This window comes from Anomaloglossus baeobatrachus, chromosome 6, assembly GCF_048569485.1.
Source record: "Anomaloglossus baeobatrachus isolate aAnoBae1 chromosome 6, aAnoBae1.hap1, whole genome shotgun sequence".
NCBI lineage: Eukaryota > Metazoa > Chordata > Amphibia > Anura > Aromobatidae > Anomaloglossus > Anomaloglossus baeobatrachus.
The window spans coordinates 507,311,290-507,336,889 of NC_134358.1; the positions used below are offsets into that span (position 1 = coordinate 507,311,290).

At 44.7% G+C, this 25,600-nt stretch overlaps 1 protein-coding gene across 2 annotated transcripts in view; it reads right to left on the reverse strand.

Moving 5' to 3' along the window:
* The window catches only part of NCAPG2 (non-SMC condensin II complex subunit G2), a 265,879-nt gene extending 245,435 nt beyond the window's left edge, over nucleotides 1–20,444 (reverse strand). For both annotated transcript variants that reach the window (XM_075315453.1, XM_075315452.1), the window contains exon 1: nucleotides 20,338–20,444. In XM_075315453.1, the coding sequence (XP_075171568.1) occupies nucleotides 20,338–20,343 (6 nt within the window). In that variant the 5' untranslated portion in view covers nucleotides 20,344–20,444. The remainder of the gene's footprint in view (nucleotides 1–20,337) is intronic.
* Between the last annotated feature and the right edge of the window lie 5,156 nt (nucleotides 20,445–25,600).

A 25,600-nucleotide genomic window follows, 5' to 3' on the forward strand; every position in this document is an offset into this window, starting at 1 on the left:
TCAGCATTTCTTTAGACAATTGGCATTAAAAAAAGTCTTCTGACAATGAGACATTTGATTGTTCAAATGATAACGATATCATAAGGCTGAAATATCTCATCTTCTGTGCAAGGAATGAATCTGATCCAAATTATGAGATGTTGAAGGAATTACAAATTGAACAGAATGAGAGTACGTTCTCATTTATGTCCGTTTTTGAACGTTTGTATAGGGCGGTCATTCCAAATGTCAGATTGGATGGAATGATACGTTTATTCATCAAGAAATTTAATTTCCTTGACAATGCCGCCTGTGCGGTGGCATTCAATAAAAAGTCCCTATTCGAATGTACGACATTTATCGATTTTGTTAGAAGTCGCCAAAGTCAATCAAAACAGAAATTAATTAATTGTGAAAAACCAACAGTGTCTCCCAGATCCAGATATTTTTGTGACAGGATATATGAAATTCGAAGGAGATTGCATACGTGTTACAAACCATACAATCCATCCCAATTTTTATTATCTAAAAATCTTTTTTTCACAGGAAAAACCCTTGTCTCCAGTGGAGGGATTGGTCACTGGGATTGAAAATCCCAGACAAATGATGAGTAATAGCTTTGAAAGACAGAAACAGGTGTCTTGTGCAGATTCTTTCCCTGGGTTAGGATTTGATAGCCAGCGACAGCTGGGTGGTTTTTCAGAGAGAGAGACATTCTCTCTCATTTAAGAGAAAACCTTGAATTACATAAGTTCAGAGATTCCTATAATTTCAAAGTGAATCTAATAAATCGAATCTTTGAAGAAAAAATTAGGTATGGTCTTCAGTTAAATAAAGTGGATTTCTGGGTAAATTAATTTTATTGTTTGATAAGTATGTTTATTCATATACAGTGAATCAATGTGTGTATATATATATATATATATATATATATATATATATATATATATATATATATATATATATATATATTAAAGGTAGTGATAGTAAATCAAGGTCATATTTTCATTAGTAAAATGATAGTTTATGTTATAAATAAATAATTTGATCTCTGTATATGAATAATAATATTTAAAATAAAATAATAAGAGAAAGTAACAGATTCTAAGTGTTTCATTTTTTTTTATCATAAATATGATAATTTTGTTCTTTTATTTCCCTCAGAATTTATCAGTAAAGCAGATTGATGAAGTATTAACTTTTCATTTATATATATGTTCTTGTCCTCAATCAGGTAACATATATTTTCTTGTGTAAGGTTAATCGCGAAAGCATGATTAATAATAATTATTATTTTCTCAGGTACCAATTGCCAGAGAACTATTACTTTAACGTTTCTTTTATGAATATATATCTTCTTTAGAGTTATTAGAAATGTAATCTGAGCTTTGGAGTGTAGTAAAACTGCTTGCTGTTTTGGAATGGTGTTCTTTGCACGTAACCAGAGCATGTGACTTGGTACTAAAGCTAATAATAAATGTTTGTTCTGTGGTCAAATGTACAGCATGTAATACAATGGAATTTGTATTTTTTCGAGAAGTACTTCAAATTAGTAACATAATTTTTGAAATGCGCATAGAATAATTGGAAAAAAAGGGATATGTGTCTGTCAGTTTCTATGTAGAAGTATATGTTAAAGAACATGACAGTCTTGTGTGCATAGATGTGTCTATGAATGATTGATTGTCTGAGCAGCTGCTAAAGTCAGAGTACTTGGATCGAGAAAAAAAAAAAGGGAATTTTTGTTTTAACTTCAAGGTTATAATATATGTATGTATACTATTAGAATAAATAAGTTATAGTAAATAAGTATAAATAATGAAGGAATTTATACAGAATATATATCTTATTCTTAGACATATTTCTTTAATATAGAGATGTTAGGATCTTTTGTGTTAAGTCACTTCTTTTACTGATACATAGATTGGTAATCATTTTTCTTTTCAAATATGGAAGTGATATTTATAATATGGTCTTGAAGATATACAACACAAATTTTAATTTAATTTAATCTAAACATATTAATTTTTATAATATCATATTTCATAATATTGAAAGGGAGAGGTTTGGTCTCAATCACACACATTTATATTTGATAAATATGTGTTTACAGGATACTTTAATAATTAATATTTCAAGTACAAAGGAAGAATTGGGAATAAAAAATATATTTGAAGTATATCATAATGCATTTATATACTAAGAGAAGTGTATTATTTGCAAGGTTACATGACTTAATTATTTTTATAGGTTACTGATAGGTATGGAAATCCTATAAGATACTGGTAACATTAAGGTTATGTATTATTAAAGACATAGGTGTTATATACATAGAAGGCCTTATTTTTATTTCAATTTTTATTCCAATTTTCATTTTTCCTTTTATTCCTATTTTTTATATTAATTATTTAATATTCACATTTTTAATCAAAATCTTAAATTCTACAATTTTTATTTTTTCTTCAGATTTTAAATATCTCAATTGAGAAAACACTTCAATATTTAGTTCAGTAATATCTAATATAAGAATATTACTTTATTAAATATGAATCATATTAAAAGGGAAAAGTTCCATTTTTGGAAGAAAAGATACTTCCTTCATCAATATATACAATTGTTTACTTCCTAGTTATACATTATTTTTATATTAGTATGTTAACACAATAAGGATGAAATATTACTTATAGTTACACATTTTCTTATAGTAGGTTATTTAATAAATAATAGACAAATCAAATAAATTAAATTAGAGTAATAAAGATGGAAGATCGAGGTACATCTAGGTTTACCTTCCTATATTTACAAATAATATATATTATATTTTTAATCAATAATAATTAATAATGGGTATTATTGTGTTTTGATGGAATCCTCCAGTCTTTTCTAAAAGGTTATTTGCTTTGGTTTATAATTTTACAAGTGATCTAACTAAATAAGCCACATTGTTGCCTTTCATATTTATAATATGATACATGTTATAGGTACACATTACATTATTTCATATTTTATATTATATTTCGGCTACATTCAACACATTGCCACCTATGGGTTTGGAAGGGTAATGCACCAATGACAAAAAAGGTCATTACAAGAGAATACTATTGTCTATACCATTATGCAGTATTTTATCATTCTGAGTATCAATTATATTAATACTTCTACGATAATAATAATGACATGGTATTATAGTAGAGTTATGATACGCTGTGACATTTATTAGTGATAGTTATTGCCATATTTGGTATTTAGATTAGGGAATGATGTCTTCAATCAAGATTACAGAAGATAAAAAGACTTTATAATTATCCTAAAGTTAAAAGGGATTCTGCAAAAAGGTCCAAAAGGTAACGTCTCAAATAAGACTGTGAAACATACAATACAACTTACCGTGCTTGCACCACAGAAACATAGTGGTCTTATGGTTCAAGGATGGACAATGACACATGGTCTGTGCATTAAGACCTCCCTACAGATACTAAGAAGAACAATAATGTGTTAAAGTTAACCCCTGTCGTGCTGACCAAGAACGTCTTAACATCTGTTCCAGGATTTGACAACAGGCAGCATGGAGGATAAAAGGTGACTAATGTAAATTACACTGCACAGACATCAAAGACTTTTGCTATTCTTCTACACTCATGAACTGTGGTTTATCAACATTGGCTATGGACTTTGTAATAAAGAATAAAGTTTATGGACTTGATCTAACAATGATAAACGCAATACGGGACTGTATTAAATTGGTAACCATTCATTGTTATCAAAGGATTTATTTCTAAGAGACTGTGTTTATGCCAGATTACATCGGAGATAAGAAGACATCAACTCAGAGGACATCATATGGTGACCGGATTTGTTTTTTGCATTTCTTTTTAGGTCTAGCGAAGTATAGATATATATTTTTATATGATTGATCAGTCACGGCCTATCATAACAGGAATCAACATTATTATATTATTGAACTTACAACATGAATAATCCAAATTGATTATTATTCATCATTATTATTGATATTAATACATTATCGCCAAATAAGGAAAGAAGATTTGTTATTTTAATGATGTATTAATTTATTTTCGGGGTTGCTCCACCCGCTTCAAGGGGGGTTTGTAAAAACATTAAAATTAATACATCTAGTTATCAAATATTTCATAGTAAGACATATACGTTCACAGTTCTGTTTATGTTGGAGGGCATAGTTTATTAATAAAGTTTATAGGGAATAAGTATTAAAATATCTATATTGAATATACTTGAGTACTGACATGGAAGGATATATATAAATCCTTCCCGAAGCTTCCAGAAGGTTACGTCATATGGAACTATATTCAACTAGAACACCCTATATGGATTGAACAGTTGGTATATAATACACGATGGAGGGGGCCACTGGTCGCTCCTCCACATTGCCTGCTGTCAGAAGACTCCAGTGCTGCAAGATGAAGACACCCCCTGCTTTGCCATTAAGGAACCAAAGAGAGATGGGTAAAGATTTCCCATTGATCAGTATGGACTAAATGAACTCTTTTTTCCATAAGCTAACAAAGTATATTATTTTTCCTTTCTGTAACTGAACCCTGGCAACCATTTTTAAATAGATAAAATACATTTATTTTTTACATTTTTGAAGTCCTTTCTTTCATGCGCCTTTACGTATTTGAAGAAAAATATATTTAAGAGTATATTTTTTAACAAACACATAACTAATAAATTGTAAATATGTAATACACTATGTAATATACAGTAGATTACATATATATATATCATATTGTATTACATATTTACAATTAGTTTTTTGTGTTTTAAAGTTGTATTCCAATAAATATATTTTAATGTTCTATCCACATATCTTGATTATTGTATCATAAAAACAAATGTCTGATGTTCACATTGTACTACAATACATTTTTCACTTAAATATAAGCATTATACTAAATGTTATTATTTAGTAAAATATTCATCACACTCTGCATTGCACTACTGTCCCCAATTTATTATATATTTTAAGAGTCGGAGTCGGTGCATTTTATACCGACTCCACCAAAATGAGCTCCGACTCCACAGCCCTGCCGGAAACACAGACGTGTGAAGAAGGCCTTTGATGAGTGTCTCAGATTAACATTGCAATTTATTTGTTTTTCCATATACGAAAATCACTGATGAAAGTTTGATGGTAAAAAATGACACACAGACCAACCTGATGAAACCCTGGCAAGAGAAAAAAAAAAAAACAAACAAAAAAAAAAAAAAACCCAAACATCTGAATGATGCGTTATAGTTCGGAGCCATAAAATAAAAAATAAATCTTTATTTTTATATAGCGCTAACATATTCTGCAGCGCTTTACATACATGAGGAACACGGTCCCCATTAGGGAATTTAGATTGTGAGCCCCATCTGTATGTTTTTGGAGTGTGGGAGGAATCCGGAGTACCCGGAGGAAACCCACGCAAACACGGGGAGAACATACAAACTCCTTGCCCTTGGTGGGATTCGAACCCAGGACCCCAGCGCTGCAAGACTGCAGTGCTAACCACTGAGCCACCGAGCCATTGTGATAACCAATTATCACTTTTTTAACTATTCAGGATACGGACAACAGATATCATGAGGCGAAAATCACATAAGTCGGTAAATAAATAAGTTTACACAAAAGAGGAGAAGGGAATTTTGTTACTTACCGTAAATTCCTTTTCTTCTAGCTCTTATTGGGAGACCCAGACGATTGGGGTATAGCTACTGCCTCCGGAGGCCACACAAAGCACTACACTAAAAAGTGCAAGGCCCCTCCCCTTCTGGCTATACCCCCCCGTGGTATCACGGGTTCTCCAGTTTTAGTACCAAAGCAAGAAGGAGGAAAGCCAATAACTGGTTTAAACAAATTAACTCCGAGTAACATCGGAGAACTGAAAAACCGTTCAACATGAACAACATGTGTACCCGCAAACAACAAAAACATCCCGAAGGACAACAGGGCGGGTGCTGGGTCTCCCAATAAGAGCTAGAAGAAAAGGAATTTACGGTAAGTAACAAAATTCCCTTCTTCTTCAGCGCTCTATTGGGAGACCCAGACGATTGGGACGTCCAAAAGCTGTCCCTGGGTGGGTAAAGAAATACCTCATGTTAGGGCTGCAAAACAGCCCTCCCCTACGGGGGTGTCACTGCCGCCTGCAGGACTCTTCTACCTAAGCTGGCATCCGCCGAAGCATAGGTATGCACCTGATAATGCTTGGTGAAAGTGTGCAGACTGTACCAGGTAGCTGCCTGGCACACTTGTTGAGCCGAAGCCTGGTGTCGTAATGCCCAGGACGCACCCACGGCTCTGGTTGAGTGGGCTTTTAGCCCTGAAGGAACCGGAAGCCCCGCAGAACGGTAGGCCTCTAGAATTGGTTCTTTGATCCATCGAGCCAGGGTGGCTTTAGAAGCCTGCAACCCCTTGCGCGGACAAGCGACAAGGACAAAAAGTGCATCGGAACGGCGCATGGGCGCCGTGCGGGAAATGTAGATTCTGAGTGCTCTCACCAGATCTAACAAACGTAAGTCCTTTTCATACCGGTGAACCGGATGAGGACAAAAGGAAGGCAAGGATATATCCTGATTAAGATGAAATGAGGATACGACCTTAGGGAGAAACTCCGGAATGGGGCGCAGCACTACCTTGTCCTGGTGGAACACCAGGAAGGGAGCCTTGGATGACAGAGCTGCCAGCTCAGACACTCGCCGAAGCGATGTGATCGCAACGAGAAACGCCACCTTCTGTGACAGGCGAGAAAGGAAACTTCCTTCAGAGGCTCGAAAGGCGGCTTCTGGAGAGCAACTAATACCCTGTTGAGATCCCATGGATCTAACGGCCGCTTGTACGGGGGTACGATATGACAGACCCCCTGTAGGAACGTGCGCACCTTAGAAAGACGTGCTAGACGCTTCTGAAAAAACACGGATAGTGCCGAGACTTCCCCCTTAAGGGAGCCGAGCGACAAGCCCTTTTCTAACCCCGATTGCAGGAAGGAAAGAAAAGTAGGCAATGCAAAATGGCCAGGGAGACACTCCCTGAGCCGAGCACCAGGTTAAGAAAATCTTCCACGTTCTGTGGTAGATCGTAGCAGAGGTGGACTTCCTAGCCTGTTTCATGGTGGCAACGACCCCTTGGGATAATCCTGAAGACGCTAGGATCCAGGACTCAATGGCCACACAGTCAGGTTCAGGGCCGCAGAATTCCGATGGAAAAACGGCCCTTGGGACAGTAAGTCTGGCCGGCCTGGTAGTGACCACGGTCGGCCGACCGTGAGATGCCACAGATCCGGGTACCACGATCTCCTCGGCCAGTCTGGGGCGACGAGTATGACGCGGCTGCAATCGGATCTGATTTTTTGCGCAGTACTCTGGGCAAGAGTGCCAGAGGTGGAAACACATATGTGAGCCGGAACTGCGACCAATCTTGCACTAAGGCGTCTGCCGCCAGAGCTCTGTGATCGCGCGATCGTGCCATAAATGCCGGGACCTTGTTGTTGTGACGAGACGCCATTAGGTCGACGTCCGGCACCCCCCAGCGGCGACAGATTTCCTGAAACACGTCCGGGTGAAGGGACCATTCCCCTGCATCCATACCCTGGCGACTGAGGAAGTCTGCTTCCCAGTTTTCTACGCCCGGGATGTGAACTGCGGATATGGTGGATGCTGTGTCCTCCACCCACATGAGGATTCGCCGGACTTCCTGGAAGGCTTGCCGACTGCGCGTCCCTCCTTGGTGGTTGATGTATGCCACCGCTGTGGAGTTGTCCGACTGGATTCGGATCTGCTCTCTTTCTAGCCACTGCTGGAAAGCTAGTAGGGTAAGATACCCTGCCCCGATTTCCAGAACATTGATCTGAAGGGTGGACTCCTGCTGAGTCCACGTCCCCTGAGCCCTGTGGCGGAGACAAACTGCTCCCCACCCTGACAGACTCGTATCTGTCGTGACCACTGCCCAGGATGGGGGTAGGAAGGATCTTCACTGTGACAATGAGGTGGGAATAAGCCACCATTGCAGAGAGTCTTTGGCCGTCTGGGAAAGGGAGACTTTCCTGTCCAGGGAGGTTGACTGCCCGTCCCATTGGCGGAGAATGTCCCCTTGCAGTTGGCGCAGATGAAACTGCGCAAAGGGAACTGCCACCATGGCTGCCACCATCTTCCCTAGGAAGTGCATGAAGCGCCTTAAGGGGTGCGACTGGCCTTGAAGGAGAGACTGCACCTCTGTTTGCAGTGAACGCTGCTTGTTCAGCGGAAGCTTCACTATTGCTGATAGAGTGTGAAACTCCATGCCGAGATACGTTAGTGATTAAGTCGGTGACAGATTTGACCTTGCCAAATTGATGATCCACCCGAAAGTCTGGAGAGTCTCCAGCGTAACATTCAGGCTGCGTTGTCATGCCTCTTGAGAGGGTGCTTTGACGAGTAGATCGTCCAAGTAAGGGATCACCGGGTGTCCCTGAGAGTGCAAGACTGCTACCACTGCTGCCATGACCTTGGTGAACACCCGTGGGGCTGTCGCCAGACCGAATGGCAGGGCTACGAACTGAAGATGGTCGTCTCCTATCACAAAACGTAGAAAACGTTGGTGCTCCGTAGCAATTGGCACGTGGAGATAGGCATCTTTGATGTCTGTTGAGGCAAGGAAGTCTCCTCGAGACATTGAGGTAATGACGGATCGGAGGGATTCCATCCGGAACCGCCTGGCGTTCGCATGCTTGTTGAGCAGTTTTAGGTCCAGAACAGGACGGAAGGAGCCGTCCTTTTTTGGAGCCACAAAGAGATTGGAGTACAAACCCTCGCCCTCGTTCCTGAGGGGGGACAGGGATCACCACTCCTTCTGCTCTTAGAGCGTCCACCGCCTGCAGCAGGGCATCTGCTCGGAGGGGAGGTGGGGCCGTTCTGAAGGATGGAGTCGGAGGACGAGAACAGAACACTGTCCTGTGCACGTGAGCACAATGTCCGTCACCCACCGGTCTGTGACCTGTGGCAGCTAAATGTCGCCAAAGGCGGGGGAGTCTGCCATCAACCGCGGATGCGGAGAGAGAGAGAGAGAGCTGAGAGACATGAGGAGACCGCCTTGGTAGCGGTTCCTCCGGCTGCCTTCCTTGGGCGTGATTGAGCCCGGCCGGAATCTGAGCCCGTCTAAGGTTTTGTAGCCCTTTTGCACGAGGACAATTGGGACCTGCCCGAGCTTGGGAAGGACCGAAACCTCGACTGTACGTTTAGGACAGCATTAATAGGGTAAGTCGCAGTGCAGACATTACGGGGTTACGGACGCCTCTGCGGTACAGATGTACATGTGCTCAAGGCCAGCTGCGCAAGAACAGCTGAAAAGGTTAGGTTGCCTATACGGCTGTGAATGCCGGAGCAACCGACACGCCGATAGCCTCCTAGACAGATTTCAACCAGAGTCCATCTGTCTGTGAATGGCATCTTTAATTGAAGCCCCATCTCCAGTGCAACTATGGCTCTAGACGCAAGCCTGGAGATTGGAGAATCCACCTTTGGACCCTAGGTCCAGCGCTTGACCACGTCAGGGGAAAAGGGATAACGTGTATCTTAAAAACGTTTGGAGAAGACGCTTATCTGGTAAGCGTGGTGTTTCTGGACTGCTTCTCTGAAGTCAGCGTGGCCAGAAAAATACTCAATATCCGTTTGAGATACTGAAAAGGGACTTCTCCTGCTGTGAAGCTGACTCCTCCACTGGGGGAGCTGAGGGAGAAAGATCCAACCTTCCATTGATGGACGCTATAGGATCATTCCGTATGGCGTTACCATCCGGTGTATCCGGATCGATAGCGATGTCAGGATCAAAGTCCTGGAGAGCTGCCTTATCATACAGAGAGTCCTCCTGGGACCCCCCCGTTCCAAATGAGGTTGGTCAGGAAGATTGCCCATGGCCTGTCTGGACTGCAAGTCTCTATCTTATGACAATATATCTGTCGAAACTGCAACTCCGTCCCTGTCCTTGGACAGGGATGACAGGTGGTTTCTTTGGCCACGACTAGTAGAGACCCCGGCAGACGAAGTGCTAGAGACCCCGGCAGACGAAGTGCTACAGGGGAGCATGCACACAATGGGACGGTGTCATGAACAGCATCCCATGTAGTAAAAACAGCACTGAAAATCTGTGCTGCTTTTTTGCCGCTGCCGACTAGCCATCTAGAAGTATATAGCCAAGATTGGTGACCGTACAGTGCAATGTATAGCATACAAGCATAAAGTACAAATGAACACTGCAGCACAAGCAATACAAGCAGCATAGAAGCCTGTGCCCTGGCACCTCTGCTCTTCTGCTGCTGTAGACTAGTCATCTAGGGGAATATAGCCCAGAAGAGTGACCATACAGTGCAATGTATAGCATACAAGCACAAGTACAAATGCACACTGCAGCCCATGCAATACAAGCAGCATAGAAAAAAACCTGTGCCCCAGCACCCTTGGTTTTCTGCTGCTGTAGTCTAGCCATTCCAGGAGAATATAGCTAAGACTAGCGACTGTACAGTGCAATGTATAGCATACAAGCATAAACACAAATGAACACTTCAGTACGTGCAATACAAGCAGCATAGAAAGCCTGTGCCTTAGCACACCTGCTTTCCTGCTGCTGATGTGTCGCTCTCCAAGCGGGCATATAGCGACCTATGCAGTTAAAATACACATGTACACACTGCAGTATATATTGGGGTCAGCACTATGTGTGCCGCTTACCGCCCGCCTATAAGCGGGTGTATGGTCGCCACCGTCCTGCCTGGTCGCCGAAAGTCCGAGCTCGGACTGCAGTAATGGCTGCCGGCGTCTTCCCCAGCTCGTGTGAGGAGGGGCGGGCCGTGGGTGTGCCCCAAGTCAGAGCGGGAATCCGGCGTCCGACAGTGTGCAGTGAGAGGGCTGGAGCATGTAAATAAAGCTCCAGCCCTCGGCGCTGCTGATTGCTCAGCGTCTGTCTCCTTCCCTGAGTGACAGGGAGGGGGCGGGAACGAAGCGGCACTAGGCCGCAGAAGCCGGGGACTGGATTTATAAGCGCCGCCACCGTAAAAGCGCGGTCGGCGCCCAGTCCCCGGCGAACTACAAGTCCCAGCCGCGCCGCCGCTCCCGGAGCGTCCGGCGCGGTAGTTCCCAATACACAAAGTCACTCAGCAAAGCTGCAGTGACTGTAACCCTTTACTGTCCCCGGCGCACTAGCACACCCAGCAAGTCTGGAGTGTGCTGTGTCTGTGTGTCCGGGGACACAGAGTACCTGTAATGGTGCAGGGCCATGTCCCTGAACGGTACTCCAGCTCCGTATCCAGCAGGTTCAAATGGGTCTGTGGATGGAGCCCGGCGTCAGAGCTTTGAGGCCGGCAGGATCCCACTTCCTCAGAGCCCCCCAGGGGGATGTGGAAGGAAAGCAGCATGTGGGCTCCAGCCTCCGTACCAGCAATAGGTACCTCAACCTTACAACACCATCAACGGGTGAGAAGGGAGCATGCTGGGAGCCCTATATGGGCCCTCTTTTCTTCCATCCGAAATAGTCAGCAGCTACTGCTGACTAAAAACTGTGGAGCTATGCATGGATGTCTGACCTCCTTCGCACAAAGCTTGAAAACTGGAGAACCCGTGATACCACGGGGGGGTATAGCCAGAAGGGGAGGGGCCTTGCACTTTTTAGTGTAGTGCTTTGTGTGGCCTCCGGAGGCAGTAGCTATACCCCAATCGTCTGGGTCTCCCAATAGAGCGCTGAAGAAAGCACATTTTCTTTAGGGTACATTCACACAGTGCGTTTTTTGCCACAATTCTGGCAATTAATACACACCACAAACACAATGCAGCCAATTCACCAAGAAAGACATGGCGAGTGTTCGCTCAACCATTTTCGAGTATAAGGCGTAAAATTCATTAAACACATCACTCAAGAAGTGGTCTGAAATAAAATATTAATTTTATTGCTAAATGGCTGTTTATTGTAATAATCTTATCTAATTCTTTTCTGATACACTTAAGTTAAATTGTGTAAGGGGTCGTGACGCCACCCACGGGTCGTGGTGACGCGTGGATGCACCAACGCTGTGGCTGAAGTGATGGCGGGCTCGTCCGGGATCGGTTTTGCGGCCGCAGCTGAGATGTTAGCCCCTCCGTGGGTAGGGGCAGTGTGTCCCGGGGCCCCGGTGGGGGACTGCAAGGGGAGATGTCGTCGGGGTGCAGGGCGCACTCAGAGTCACTGGTAAACCAAAGTTCGGAAGTGGTCGGTCCCCGCGGCCGGCTGCTGATGTCCCCGTTTCCCGTGCACCTCTGGATGTTTTTGTTTTGGCCCCCCTGCCTAAGCAGTGGTAGCCCGCTCCCCGGCGTTGAGCTGCCGGAGGAGCCCTCGGTTGCCCGCAGGCGCTGGCCCGTCGGGTGTTTGGCCCTTGGCGGTGGCGCTCACGCGGTCTCGGTGGGCTTTTGCCTTCTTTCGGGACTTTGGGTGTGGATGAACCCGTGAGGTCCGGCCAGCAATCAGTCAATTTGCCTATACTCAGTGGCTTCTAAGCTAGGACGGGGTCGGAGTACCCTCCTGTTGGTGCTCCGGTACACGGTTGACTCCCCGGTTCGGGACTGGCGGGCTCCAACCCAGACCCGGTTGGTACAGTTCCGCAGTTGCTGTGCCGGTACTCCTGCAGACGGCCACCACCTTCTGCCTGCATGACGTTCTCCAAGAGGCCCCGGCTCCTACCCGGGTCCCTGACAGCTGCTCCACTACCACTCACTGTCAACTCCAAAACTAAACTGTTTGAACTTCCTGCCCCAGGACAGTAGTCTCCTTGGTGGGCGTGTCTTTCCGCCTGACTCCGCCCACCTGGTGTGCTCTACTCGCCCTGAGGGAGGCATCAGGTCTCCCTTTCGGGTGACGTGTGTGACCTCACAGGGGATGGAGGTGTGTGTGTATGAGGTAGATGTTATTACCTGTGACCCCTGGGGTCCAGGGCGTCACACATACGTGTGACTCGTACCAGGTAAAACACGTCTCTGCAATGAAAAGATATTCTATATTTACCTGTATCCAGCGATGCTGTGTTTTGCTCTGCTGCCTCTCGCTCCTGAGCCCTGCTCATTATTATCATTGATTATTCACTACCCGAGGATCTGGAAGCCGAAGCATCGCGGGGACAGGCTGGGTAGAGCACCTCCGAGGACAGCACCGCCGGGGACATATGGCATAGTATACAGCAGTTTGTGCAGTGACATCCAGGGGTTCATCGGAGTTCTCAATCAATTCTCATGAACCCCTGGAAGTCACCATCGTGACACTCGCTGTAGCGCAGGTGTTGCAGGGGTGTCATCATGAGGTCATCAGAGTTCATTGGGAAATCCGATGACCTCCTGGACGTCCCTGCACACACACTGCTGGCAGGATACTCACCTGTCACTAGCGATGTCCCCAGCAATGCGGTCCTCGGCAATGCTGTCTCCAGCGCTGTCACCTCGATGCCCCTGCTCCCAGCTGCTCACTGCAGTGAATAATCAATGAAAATAATGAGCGGCGATCAAGAGCGAGAGGCAGCAGAGCCGGAGACAGCATCGCTGGATACAGGTAAATATAGAAAATCTTTTTATTTAAAAACCCGTGTTTTCTCTGGTATGTGTCACACTGATCACATCAGTGTGTGATTCGTGTGACAGCCGTGATGTTGGAGAAAAAACGAACACACCTCCGTGTGAAATAGCGGGGGCCACACTATCCATGTAAAAACATAAAGGAACATGGGTATGTGTGACATCCGTGTTAAAAACGGACGTCACACGTACCTAAAACACGGCCGTATGAAACCAGCCTTAGGCTATGTGCACGTTAGAAATGTGGTGAGGTTTTCACTTAAGTATTAATAATTCATAACCAGGAGTGGAACAATCAAAGGAAAAGTATAATAGAAACACGAGCGCCACTTCTGCTTTTTTTTTTTAAATTTTATTTTTTACACACACTCCTGGATTTTGCTACAAATACAGATGTAAAAGACTCACCAAATATTCATGTACACATGGCCTTACCAGGTATTCCGCTAAGGAGAACCGGTCATTAGTATAGCGCTCCCTGAAAAACCAGCAGCATGAATCTGAGAACCTTACAGCAGATACAGCCAGGTATGTCTACTCTCGATTCTGTGGAATTTCAGAGAAAAGTTTGAAAAGCGAGTCGGGGCTATGGAGAGACCTGACTAGTCCGCGCAGCCCCCAGCTGGCTTTACCCTGCATCAGTCCAGTTGATTGACAAGTCTTTCTCGAGTGGTGTGACGAGAAGTCGGCCGGAGAAGTTATCGGACTAGCGACATCTGTCTTTTTAAGCTATGCTTTCTCAAAACTACTGCCACATTTCAGAAAAAGACATACCTGGATGCAGTGGTGTAGCCAGACTGCCTTTGATTCAAGGAGCATGAATTTTAAGAAATTACTAACCCATCAACAGATATCTCCAGTTCTGGTGCTCTGAGGGGGTGTCCGTGGTCGAACGCACAGAGAGATGACCAAAAAGAATACTTGGCCCTGGTCCAGTGGGCAGGGCTGTGGAGTCGGAGTCGGAGTCGTGGAGTCGGAGCTCATTTTGGTGGAGTCGGAGTCGGTATAAAATGCACCGACTCCGACTCCTAAAATATATAATAAATTGGGGACAGGAGTGCAATGCAGAATGTGCTGAATATTTTACTAAATAATAACATTTAGTATAATGCTTATATTTAAGTGAAACATTTATTGTAGTACAATGTGAACATCAGACATTTAATTGTTTTTATGATACAATAATCAAGATATTTGGATAGAACATAAAATATTTATTGGAATACAACTTTAGAACACAAAAAACTAATAAATTGTAAATATGTAATATATATATATATATATATATATATATATATATACATACACACAGTGTATATACACACACAAGATATATATGTAATCTACTGTATATTACATAGTGTATTACATATTTACAATTTATTACAGTTTTTTGTGTTCTAAAGTTGTATTCCAATAAATATATTTTATGTTCTATCCAAATATCTTGATTATTGTATCATAAAAATTATTAAATGTCTGATGTTCACATACACATATTCATGTACTACAATAAATTTTTCACCTAACTATAAGCAATATATGTAGGAGTCGGAGCCGGAGTCGGAGTCGGTGCAAGAGAATTTGAGGAGTCGGAGTCGGAGTCGAAGGTTTGGCTTACCGACTCCACAGCCCTGCCAGTGGGGTAAAAAGTATATAGTCAGTCACCAATTGTGCAAGTTCTCCTACTTAAAAAGATGAGAGGCCTGTAATTGACATCATAGGTAGACCACAAGTATGAGAGACAAAACGAGAAAACAAATCCAGAAAATCACCGCGTCTGATTTGGAAAGATTTTTTTGAAAATTATGATGGAAAATAAGTATTTGGTCACCTAAAAAGATGCAAGATTTCTGGCTCTCACAGACCTGTAACTTCTTCTTCTTCAAGAGGCTCCTCTGTCCTCCACTCATTACCTGTAGTAATAGCACCTCTTTGAACTTGTTATCAGTATAAAAGACACCTGTCCACAACCTCAAACAGTCACACTCCAAACTCCACTATGGCGAAGACCAAAGAGCTGTCGAACGACACCAGAAACAAAATTGTAGCCCTGCACCAGGCTGGGAAGACAATCTAAAATAGGCAAGCAGCTTGGTATGATAAAATCAACTGTGGAAGCAATAATAAGAATATGGAAGACCTAAAAGAGCACTGATAATCTCCCTTGATCTGGGGTTCCACGCAAGATCTTCACCCCGTGGGGTCAAAATGATTACAAGAACAGTGCCTCTTTCCAGGTCTTTTTCCTTGTCTGTCGCTTTTCATGTTTTTGTCTCTTTCCCTGTCTGTTTGAGTGTGTCTCTTTGACTGTCTGTTTCTCTCTCTCTTACTCTGTTTATGTCTATGTCTGTCTATCTCTTTCCTTGTCTGACTGTCTCTCTGTCTCTTTCCCTGTCTGTGCCTATGTCTGTCTGTCTCTTTGACTGTCTCTCTTTCTGTCTCCCCACCGACATCTTATTACCTCACACATAAGCTTCTTATACTAACAATTTATTTTGTTCCTATAGCAACACTGGAGTCAGCTGATCTGATTACTTGTTCTGCTGCACGGAAAAAACTGTGGAAAAACAAGCGCATAGGGTCTTACCCCAATATGTGAGGGGTGGGGGTGGGGGAGTAAAACTACTCACCAGATGTAGTTGTGAGAAGCCACAACTACTGTAATCGCATGTATCACACAATCCAAGGCTGCAGCCACCAAAACGGTAGATAACAGAGAGCACAAGAGAGTGGTGTTTAATGCCGCGCCAATAGATCACTTCAGATGATGTTCAGACCAGTGTTACTTTATTGTTTTCCAGGTCAACGCGTTTCTGGGGCATCTGCCCCCTTCATCAGGACCACCAAAGAAACCGATAACATCCAATCCCAATGTTGTTGGATGTTATCGGTTTCTTTGGTGGTCCTGATGAAGGGGGCAGATGCCCCAGAAACGCGTTGACCTGGAAAACAATAAAGTAACACTGGTCTGAACATCATCTGAAGTGATCTATTGGCGCGGCATTAAACACCACTCTCTTGTGCTCTCTGTTATCTACTTGTTCTGCTGGTAAGAGGTCAGGAGTTCAGCTGAGTTCAGATCAGCTGACTCCAGTGCCGGCCGAACTCAGCTGAATTCCACAGCTCGCACACGCTGCGATGGATGCAGCGGGACACAGAACAAGTAATCGGCCGACACTGGAGTCCTCAGCTGATCTGAACTCAGCTGAACTCCTGACCACACAGCCCGCACACTGTCACACGTGATCGTCAGCAGGCAGTGACTGCTGTTAACCTGCATCCATCGCAGCATGTGTGGGCTGTGAGATTAGGAGTGTGACGGGGTCCTTCTCCCATATCACACAATCAACAGAGCGAGAGATGAGTGAGCAATCCAAAGAGAATTTATTCCAAGCAAATCAAATGGTCCATAACATAATCCACAAAAACCGAGGGTAAAATTAGTAAAGAAAAACAAATATAGTCCAGGAATCGATAAATAAATGTCCATGTCTCTCTGAGAAGCTACAGCTTCCCTCAGAGGTTCAATCATCTTCCTTCTCCAAGTTCCCAACAGACTGACAAATCCCCCAGGTAAGCAGAGAGTTTACAGTAGGTGGATCCCAGGCCCACCTCCCCCACACCTAGGGATAGAAGCTATAGCCTTGCACTACAGGGGGTGACTACATACAAACAATAGAATGTACACATAAGGCCCTGTGCGCACTAGACGTTTTTGCTGCTTTTTTGCGGCGTTTTTACCGCATTTTTGTGCTGAAAAGGCTGTGACATTGCTTCCCCAGCAATGTCTATGGGTTTTCAGAAGTGCTGTCCGCACACAGCGTTTTTTTGTAGCTGTGTTTTTGCGGTGACCACAAAAACGCAGCATGTCAATTATTTCTGCGTTCACATCGTATTTAACTCATTAAAGGGAACCTGTCATCAGAAATTTGGCTTTCAACCTAAAAGTTTCCCCCTCTGCAGCTCCTGGGCTGCATTCTAGTAAGGTTTCTATACTTTTTGTGCCCCCTTTTAAACCAAAATAAATACTTTATATAAACTGTACCTTTCCGTTTGAAAATCTTGTAAATCGTCCATGGGGGCGGGCCGTGTGGCGTCCGTTGCTGTCCCTTACGCCGTCCCCCATGCTCCAAATCATCCCTCATAACGCCGCCCACTGCGCCCGAGGTCCCGTGCACGCCGGGACACCTAGTGACGTGGTCGCAGGCACGAGAGTATGGGCGGCGCTGTGATTGCATCGCAAGTGCCCGCCCATACTCTCGTGCCCGCCCTTTCCCCACTGCCTCCAGCGTTCTGCGCCGGCCCGACGTCACCTCCTTCCCATCGTACCCTGCAGCAGGAAATAGATGGGAGGAGCGGAGCAGGCCACTACAGGAGAAGCGGAGAGGATCTGAGCGACGTACAGAGGGGAGAGCGCGCCCACGAGAGTATGGGCGCGCACTTGCGATGCAATCACAGCGCCGCCCATACTCTCGTGCGTGCGACCACGTCACCAGGTGTCCCGGCGTGCACGGGACCTCGGGCGCAGTGGGCGGCGTTATGAGGGATGATTTGGATCATGGGGGACGGCGTAAGATACAGCAACGGACGCCACACGGCCCGCCCCCATGGACGATTTACAAGATTTTCAAACCGAAAGGTACAGTTTTATAAAAGTATTTATTTTGGTTTAAAAGGGGGCACAAAAAGTATAGAAACCTTACTAGAATGCAGCCCACGAGCTGCAGAGGGGGAAACTTTTAGGTTGAAAGCCAAATTTCTGATGACAGGTTCCCCTTAAATTAGAAAAAAAACCGCAGCGCACAAAAACGCAGCCAAAATCGCATCGCGTTTTTACCGCGGGTGCGTTTTGTGGACAAAAAACGCCTAGTGCGCACATAGCCTGAGCAATACAAATAATGGACAGTGAACCACGCCTAAACATGAACCCACACAAAATTGTACATGACCCACAACATCCAACAATCACAAGGAGTTCAGCTGACTCCCGATCAGCTGACTCCAGTGCTGGCCGATAAATTCTGTGTCCCATTGCATCCATCGCAGCAGCCATAAAAAGTAGAAGGATCTGGTAAAATAACAATTGCGGTTGCATGCCTTGCACATTCAATCCAAAGGATCCGGTCATATGCGTTTTTTTGCCGACCGGCAAAAAAAACGCTGACGTGAAAGCACCATAAGAAGATGCTATTAAAAGGAAACGGTCACATTGAAAAATGCTATTGACCTGCAGAAATGGGGTTAATCTGAATGTTAATCGCATTCTAATGTGAGCACGCTGAATATTTGGTTGCAGAAATTTCTGCACCAAATCTGCATCGCTTAGCAGAAAAATATCCGCATTTTTTATGAATTTTTTTTCCATCCATTTTAATACATTATGGGGTGGAAAAGCGTTGCAAATCGGTGAAATAACTGATGTATTCTGCACCAAATCTGCAAGGAAAAAAGAAGCTTGTGCACAAAAAAACTTCAGGATTCTCATGACTTTGCTGGTATATTGGATATGCTTGAAGTTGTGTCTCCAAACTGCACTAAAACAAAAGACAATGAACACACACTGTGCACAAACCCTAAACCAGCCCAGGGACAGCACATAAAACTGCTGCCAGGAGGAAATTAACTTTATTCTTCCTGGCAGCGTTTGGCATCAGTCACCGCTCAGTGTATATTGAAATAGGTCTGTAATAGCGCCACCGGCACTCACTGACAGCAGAGTTTAATGCTGCGCTGCTGTCAATCAGTGCAGGGGGCACAGTTACAGACAGCCATTACTGTACACTAAGCAATAACTGAAGCCAAACACTGCTGGGAGGAATAAAGTTAATTTCCTCCCGGCAGGTTCTTTTTAAAGGGGCGGCCACGTGAAGCCAATTTTGAAGGATTGGCTGCAGCAGCCACGCGGGTACGTAGGATATCCTTGATAGACTTAGGTAATAAGAGGATGGGAGATGCAATGGAATAAACCAGAAGTGCAGCGCCTGTTATTTTCTAAACATTTACAGATAGGGGGGGGACATTTTTTTTTTTTTTTTTAGTCGTTCAAAATTCTTATAATGGATTGTCTCAATTTCTTAAATAATTAAAATTGCAAAGATAAGAATAAGTAACTTTGCAATTAACCTTAAAACCCTTCCGCAACTTATTAGTTTACAGCTCGTTGCCTAGGTTACCGACCACTCTGCATACTTTTTAACCCTTCACTAAAGATGCTTGCTGTTATAAAAAAAAAAAATCCTTCTACCTCAGCTACAATTTAAAAGAAATCAAACCCCCCCTCTCTTGCTTTCCTCAGCCTTCCCAGGTCCAGGTCGCTGCTGCGGTGTCTTAGGACCTGTGGTGCTGCAACAAGTAGTCAATTCCCTGATCGTCTGCAGCGCTGGTGACGTAATATTAGCACTGCTGAGGACTGGGAGCAGCGCCTGAGACCCAGTGATGGACCTGGGGAGGGGGTGTATAGCAGGTTGGTTTTTAATGACCTGCAAACCGGAACCGCTCCTAGAAGCCACAACCTGACTGCCAGCAGCGGTCACACCTGGCGTCTACACCTTCTGCTAACTGTCTCATCCTCCCTATGGCACAGAGCTCCACAGCCCGGCGGTATGGACGGTGTCCGGGAGGGCTCACGCTACAGTCTGCCCTGGGAGGTTACATAACCATGCACTGACAGCTGTGCTGAGACTTGTAGTCCAGCAGCCGGCTGTGGAGCGGAGTCTCTCCGGCCAGCTTTGCCCCCACCATACAGTATCGCAGCCCGGCTCACGGCTTCCGTACCTCCATATATACAGCGCCGTCCGCTCCTCCAATTCGCGCCTGGCGGTGAATTCAAATTCCCACAGCCCGCCCGCAAGTGAGCCGGAAGTGCGTCATCACGCAGGGAGGCGCGCGGCCGCCGAGCACTTCCTGTTTTGGTTTGGGCACCATGGTAACCGCCGTGTTGTTTGTGCGCGTTTATTTGTTGTCAATAAAGCAGAGTGATGGGTGAGAAAGAGTTATAAACAAAGGCTCCTCACTCCTGTCAGCAGCCTCTTTCTTCATATGAGGCACATGGTCCAATATCCAGAGGCATTTTTATCATTATTAATTTTGGTATTAATACCGTATTACTAAAGGGGTTGTATAACCTCTTCCTAAAGACAGTTTGTATTGCCTTGGTTAAAATAAGAAAAAAATGTCCCCTCCTGCAGCAGTAGTGTTCTGGTGAGGTCAGTGCCAGGTCTCAGTGCATGAGTTTTGATAAAGGGATGTGTGAGCACTGCAGTCGATCCATGGCCACTGACTGGCTGCAGCGCTCACGTGACATTGACATTGCTGTATCAGCTCCAGTGACATAGGTGGTTACAAATAGTGGACATCCCCTTTAAGGCTGGGGCCACACGGCGACATTTATCCCACTACAATATCATATTATCGACTTCCTAAGTTGCTGCATTGTGACCAACAGTGGCAGAGTCACAAACATTTCCAAATGTGCTGGATTTCCTGCTGCAGGTCACACACAACTTGATATAGACTTCACTGCAAGTCTCGTGACTGTGATGTGTCTGTGATTTTTTTGCATGTGTTTTTAGTCACATGACACCAAGCAGTGTAGGCAGGCCCCAGCCTAGCCATGTAGCCTCCGTGTAGCCTCTTCCTAGCCGTGTAGCCCTAGCCCAGCCATACAGTCCCCATATAGCCCCAGCCTAGCTGTGTAGCCCCAGCCTAGCCATGTAGCCCCAGCAGAGCCGTGCAGCCCCAGCCTAGCCGTGTAGCCTCAGCATAGCCGTGTAGCCGCAGCCTAGCCATGTAGCTCCAGCCTAGCCGTGTAGCCTCAGCCTAGCCATATAGTCTCCATATAGCCCCAGCCTAGCCATGTAGCCCCAGCAGAGCAGTGTAGTTCCAGCCTAGCCATGTAGCTCCCGCGTAGCCTCAGCCTAGCCATGTAGCATCCATGTAGCCCAAGCCTAGTCATGTAGCCCCAGCAGAGCTGTGTAGCATCAGCCTAGCCATGTAGCTCCCATGTAGCCTCAGCCTAGCCATGTAGCCCCAGCCTAGCTGTGTAGCCCCAGCCTAGCCGCGTAGTCCCTGTGTAGCCCCAGCCTAGCTGTGTAGCATCCATGTAGCCCCAGCCTAGTCACGTAGTCCAAGCAGAGCCGTGTAGCCCCATTCTAGCCATGTAGTACCTGTGTAGCCCCAGCCTAGCTGTGTAGCATCCATGTAGCCCCAGCCTACTCACGTAGCCCCAGCAGAGCCGTGTAGCCCCATTATAGCCATGTAGTACCTGTGTAGACCCAGCCTAGCCATCTAGCCCCGTGTAACCCCAGCTTAACCGTGTAGCCTCCAAGTAACCACAGCCTAGCCATATGTTTCCAGCCCAGAGGTGTAGCCCCCATGTAACCCCAACCTACAAGTATAGCCTCCGTGTAGCCCTAGCCTAGCCATTTAGCCCCAGCCTAGCCATGTAGCCCCAGCCTAGCCGTGTAGTGTCTTTGTAACCCCAGCCTAGCCGTGTAGCATCCGTGTAGCCTCAGTCTAGTTGTGTAACCCCTGCGTATGTTTATTTATAAAGGAATTTTTATACATTTTTCTAGATTGTTTTTAAAATGGATATGTGCCTCCATTATACCCTTTTATATTTCTTATGCTTTTATTTGTCTCTAGGCCATGAGATTTCAAGTGTCCTGTTTGCTGTTCCTTCTTGTGCTGTGTCCACAGCTTTCTGCAATAATCTCTTCTAAGATGTGGCTGGGAAGTGGACGCAGCCTCTTTAAAACAAGATTGCAATGATAATCGCAGAAGCGGATATTGGCCGCCGAGGCAGCAAAGAAGGGTAGTGATTGAGCAGAAAGGGAGGTCGCAGGCCATATGGTGCCAAGCATAAAGTCTGATGGGTGAGGAGCAAATGCATAGGAGGTGGGAGAGGTATATCCACCTGGAGTGAGTTACCTCTGCCAGAAAGGGAACAGAGGTGTTGAGAACTGATTGTAAGGAAGTGGCCTGGGTGCTGTCGCGCTCCTTCCTTTGAAGACACCAATCTTATATTGGTATATCACAATATTATATTGTTGTGTAGTGTAATGTGAATTGTGTCCTTCGTCTTTTGTAAATATTGTTTTATTTGAACTGTGATGATAATGTCATGTACTGTAATATAGTGTAAGGGATAATGTATAGGAAGTTTAGTTGGGGTAATGTATTGCATAAATTGTATACCAATAAAGATGACGTAAAGTAGGTATTTTAGCAAAACCAGAGTGTGACTACTTTAAAAATTAGAAATTTTATTGATCAATCACTTACAAACATATATAATTAAAATGGAAGTTATTTTTTTGAGAAAGGAAGAAGGAAGAAAAATTCCCTAAGTTGACCCTTCCTCAATGACGGGGGTCGGCGTCCTAAAGTGAAGACGCCCCCGTTCCTCGACGGCTTAACCCTAAGAAATCCCTCCCTTGAGGGTAGGAAATGTCCCCTAATAGATAGAATCAACCCCAAAGATGGTAACACCACAGTGAGGAAGAGGTGCTCAGTCCACAGTAGCTAATTTGTCTGTATCACTACTTGGGTGAGTAAGGGTAGGGTCTAGGGAAGTCGTCAAGTATTTAGAAGTCCATGTGCTCAGTATCAAGGTTAGAAGCAGGAGTCACATAGATTATGACCAAAGTACACTTTTGTCAGATATAGACACAGTTCATATTCGATGTGTAAATTAGTACAAGCAATGCCCATTGTAGGCATAATTCATATTTGACATATTTGACGCCCGTTTCTTGAACCTATCCATATGTCAAATATGAATTATGCCTACAATGGGCATTGCTTGTACTAATTTACACATCGAATATGAACTGTGTCTATATCTGACAAAAGTGTACTTTGGTCATAATCTATGTGACTCCTGCTTCTAATCTTGATACTGAGCACATGGACTTCTAAATACTTGACGACTTCCCTAGACCCTACCCTTACTCACCCAAGTAGTGATACAGACAAATTAGCTACTGTGGACTGAGCACCTCTTCCTCACTGTGGTGTTACCATCTTTGGGGTTGATTCTATCTATTAGGGGACATTTCCTACCCTCAAGGGAGGGATTTCTTAGGGTTAAGCCGTCGAGGAACGGGGGCGTCTTCACTTTAGGACGCCGACCCCCGTCATTGAGGAAGGGTCAACTTAGGGAATTTTTCTTCCTTCTTCCTTTCTCAAAAAAATAACTTCCATTTTAATTATATATGTTTGTAAGTGATTGATCAATAAAATTTCTAATTTTTAAAGTAGTCACACTCTGGTTTTGGTAATGTATTGCATAGCACTCATATATATATAGTACCAAACTATAGAGTAAGAGATAGTTAAGTGTTGGGACTAGCCCACAATGGGCGGAGTTAGTTGATAGGGAAAGAGATGGTTTGTTTTATAAACGTTAGTGATAACCCAGTGTGTGACAGATATGGACATATATTCTATAGGTCATCAAGGCCGTATGCAGAGGGTGACTTGTGGAAAGTAGAGGAAGGAGACCAGAACGGAGATAGTGTGGTCCTTAAGGGTACCGTCACACTAAGCGATGCAATCAGCGATCCCACCAGCGATCTGACCTGGCAGGGATCGTTGGTGCATCGTTACATGGTCGCTGGTGAGCTGTCAATCAGGCTGATCTCCACAGCGATCAGAGATCAGCCATCAGCGACCTGTGTAACGACGCTGTGCTTCGTAACCATGGTACACATTGGGTTACTAAGCAAAGCGCTTTGCTTGGATACCCGATATGTACCTTGGTTACCAGCGTCTGCAGCTGAAAGAAGCCGTCTCCCTGCACACGTAACCATGGTACACATCGGGTTACTAAGCAAAGCGCCTTGCTTGGATACCAGATATGTATCTTGGTTACCAGCTTACCGCAGGCTTCCAGAAGCTGGCTCCCTGCTCCCTGCACATTCAGATCGTTGGCTCCCGCTGTCAAACACAGCGATGTGTGCTTCACAGCGAGAGAGCAACGACCAAAAAATGGTCCAGGACATTCAGCAACGACCAGCGACCTCACAGCAGGGGCCAGGTCGTTGCTGGATGTCACACACAGCGACATCGCTAGCAAGATTGCTGTTGCGTCACAAAAACAGTGACTCAGCAGCGATGTCGCTTAGTGAGACATGGCCTTAAGTGTTGACCTATACACAGAGTGACAACAACGTTAAATTAAAGACAGACCTTTGAACAGAGCGGCCCCAGACAATAGGAGCTGGATCACAGGATGATATTGGCCAGGCCCCTAACCATCAAAGTAGCAGGTTAATACTAACTGGTGTGTGGAGGAAGTTGGCTTACCCAGGCATATTCTCCTAAAATGTCCTAGAGTACAAGATTCTGCTCTAGCACTAATGGCTACCCCTTATCCCGGCTTCTCTGATACATCAATACGGAAGCATCTGGGAGCACAAGGTTCTACTCTGGCCATAGTGACAGGACTACTGGAAGGGAACATGGCCATCACAAGTTTGGACTACAGCATTAGGCTGGATTGTGCTGGGACTGACAGGACCAGTAAAATTGGAAACAACCCAGTGGGAACTGAGAATGTCTTCGTGATTTGGTTTGTACAATTGAATTGTGCTAGAAGATATGTGCCACTATCTGTTGTTGGTGAAAACGAACCGTTGAGTAAACTACCTTCCTTTGGAACAAACTAATGATCTCCTTGCCGAAACGAGTCAACGTCAGTGGCAATATACGGCCTACATGGGCGAATGTCCCACACTACACAAGTCCACATCACTCAGCCAAGACCAGACCTTTCATAAAGCGCGCCGGAGTCAATGCCTAACCCAAGACTGCCGCCTTGAGCCACGCTACATGGTCACACTTGGGGTGTAGACATGCAACAGTTGAACGTCGATGAACTGCAGTGTAAATAGAGCTGAACAGTCATGGCGAAAATGTTTGAAACCGCCTTAAATTTTGTTTTCAAAGTATACTGCTTTAATGTTTTTAGAACTTTAGTCAGTTGTTTCTATGGTTACTGAAGTACAATTATCATCATTTCATAAGTTTTTAAACT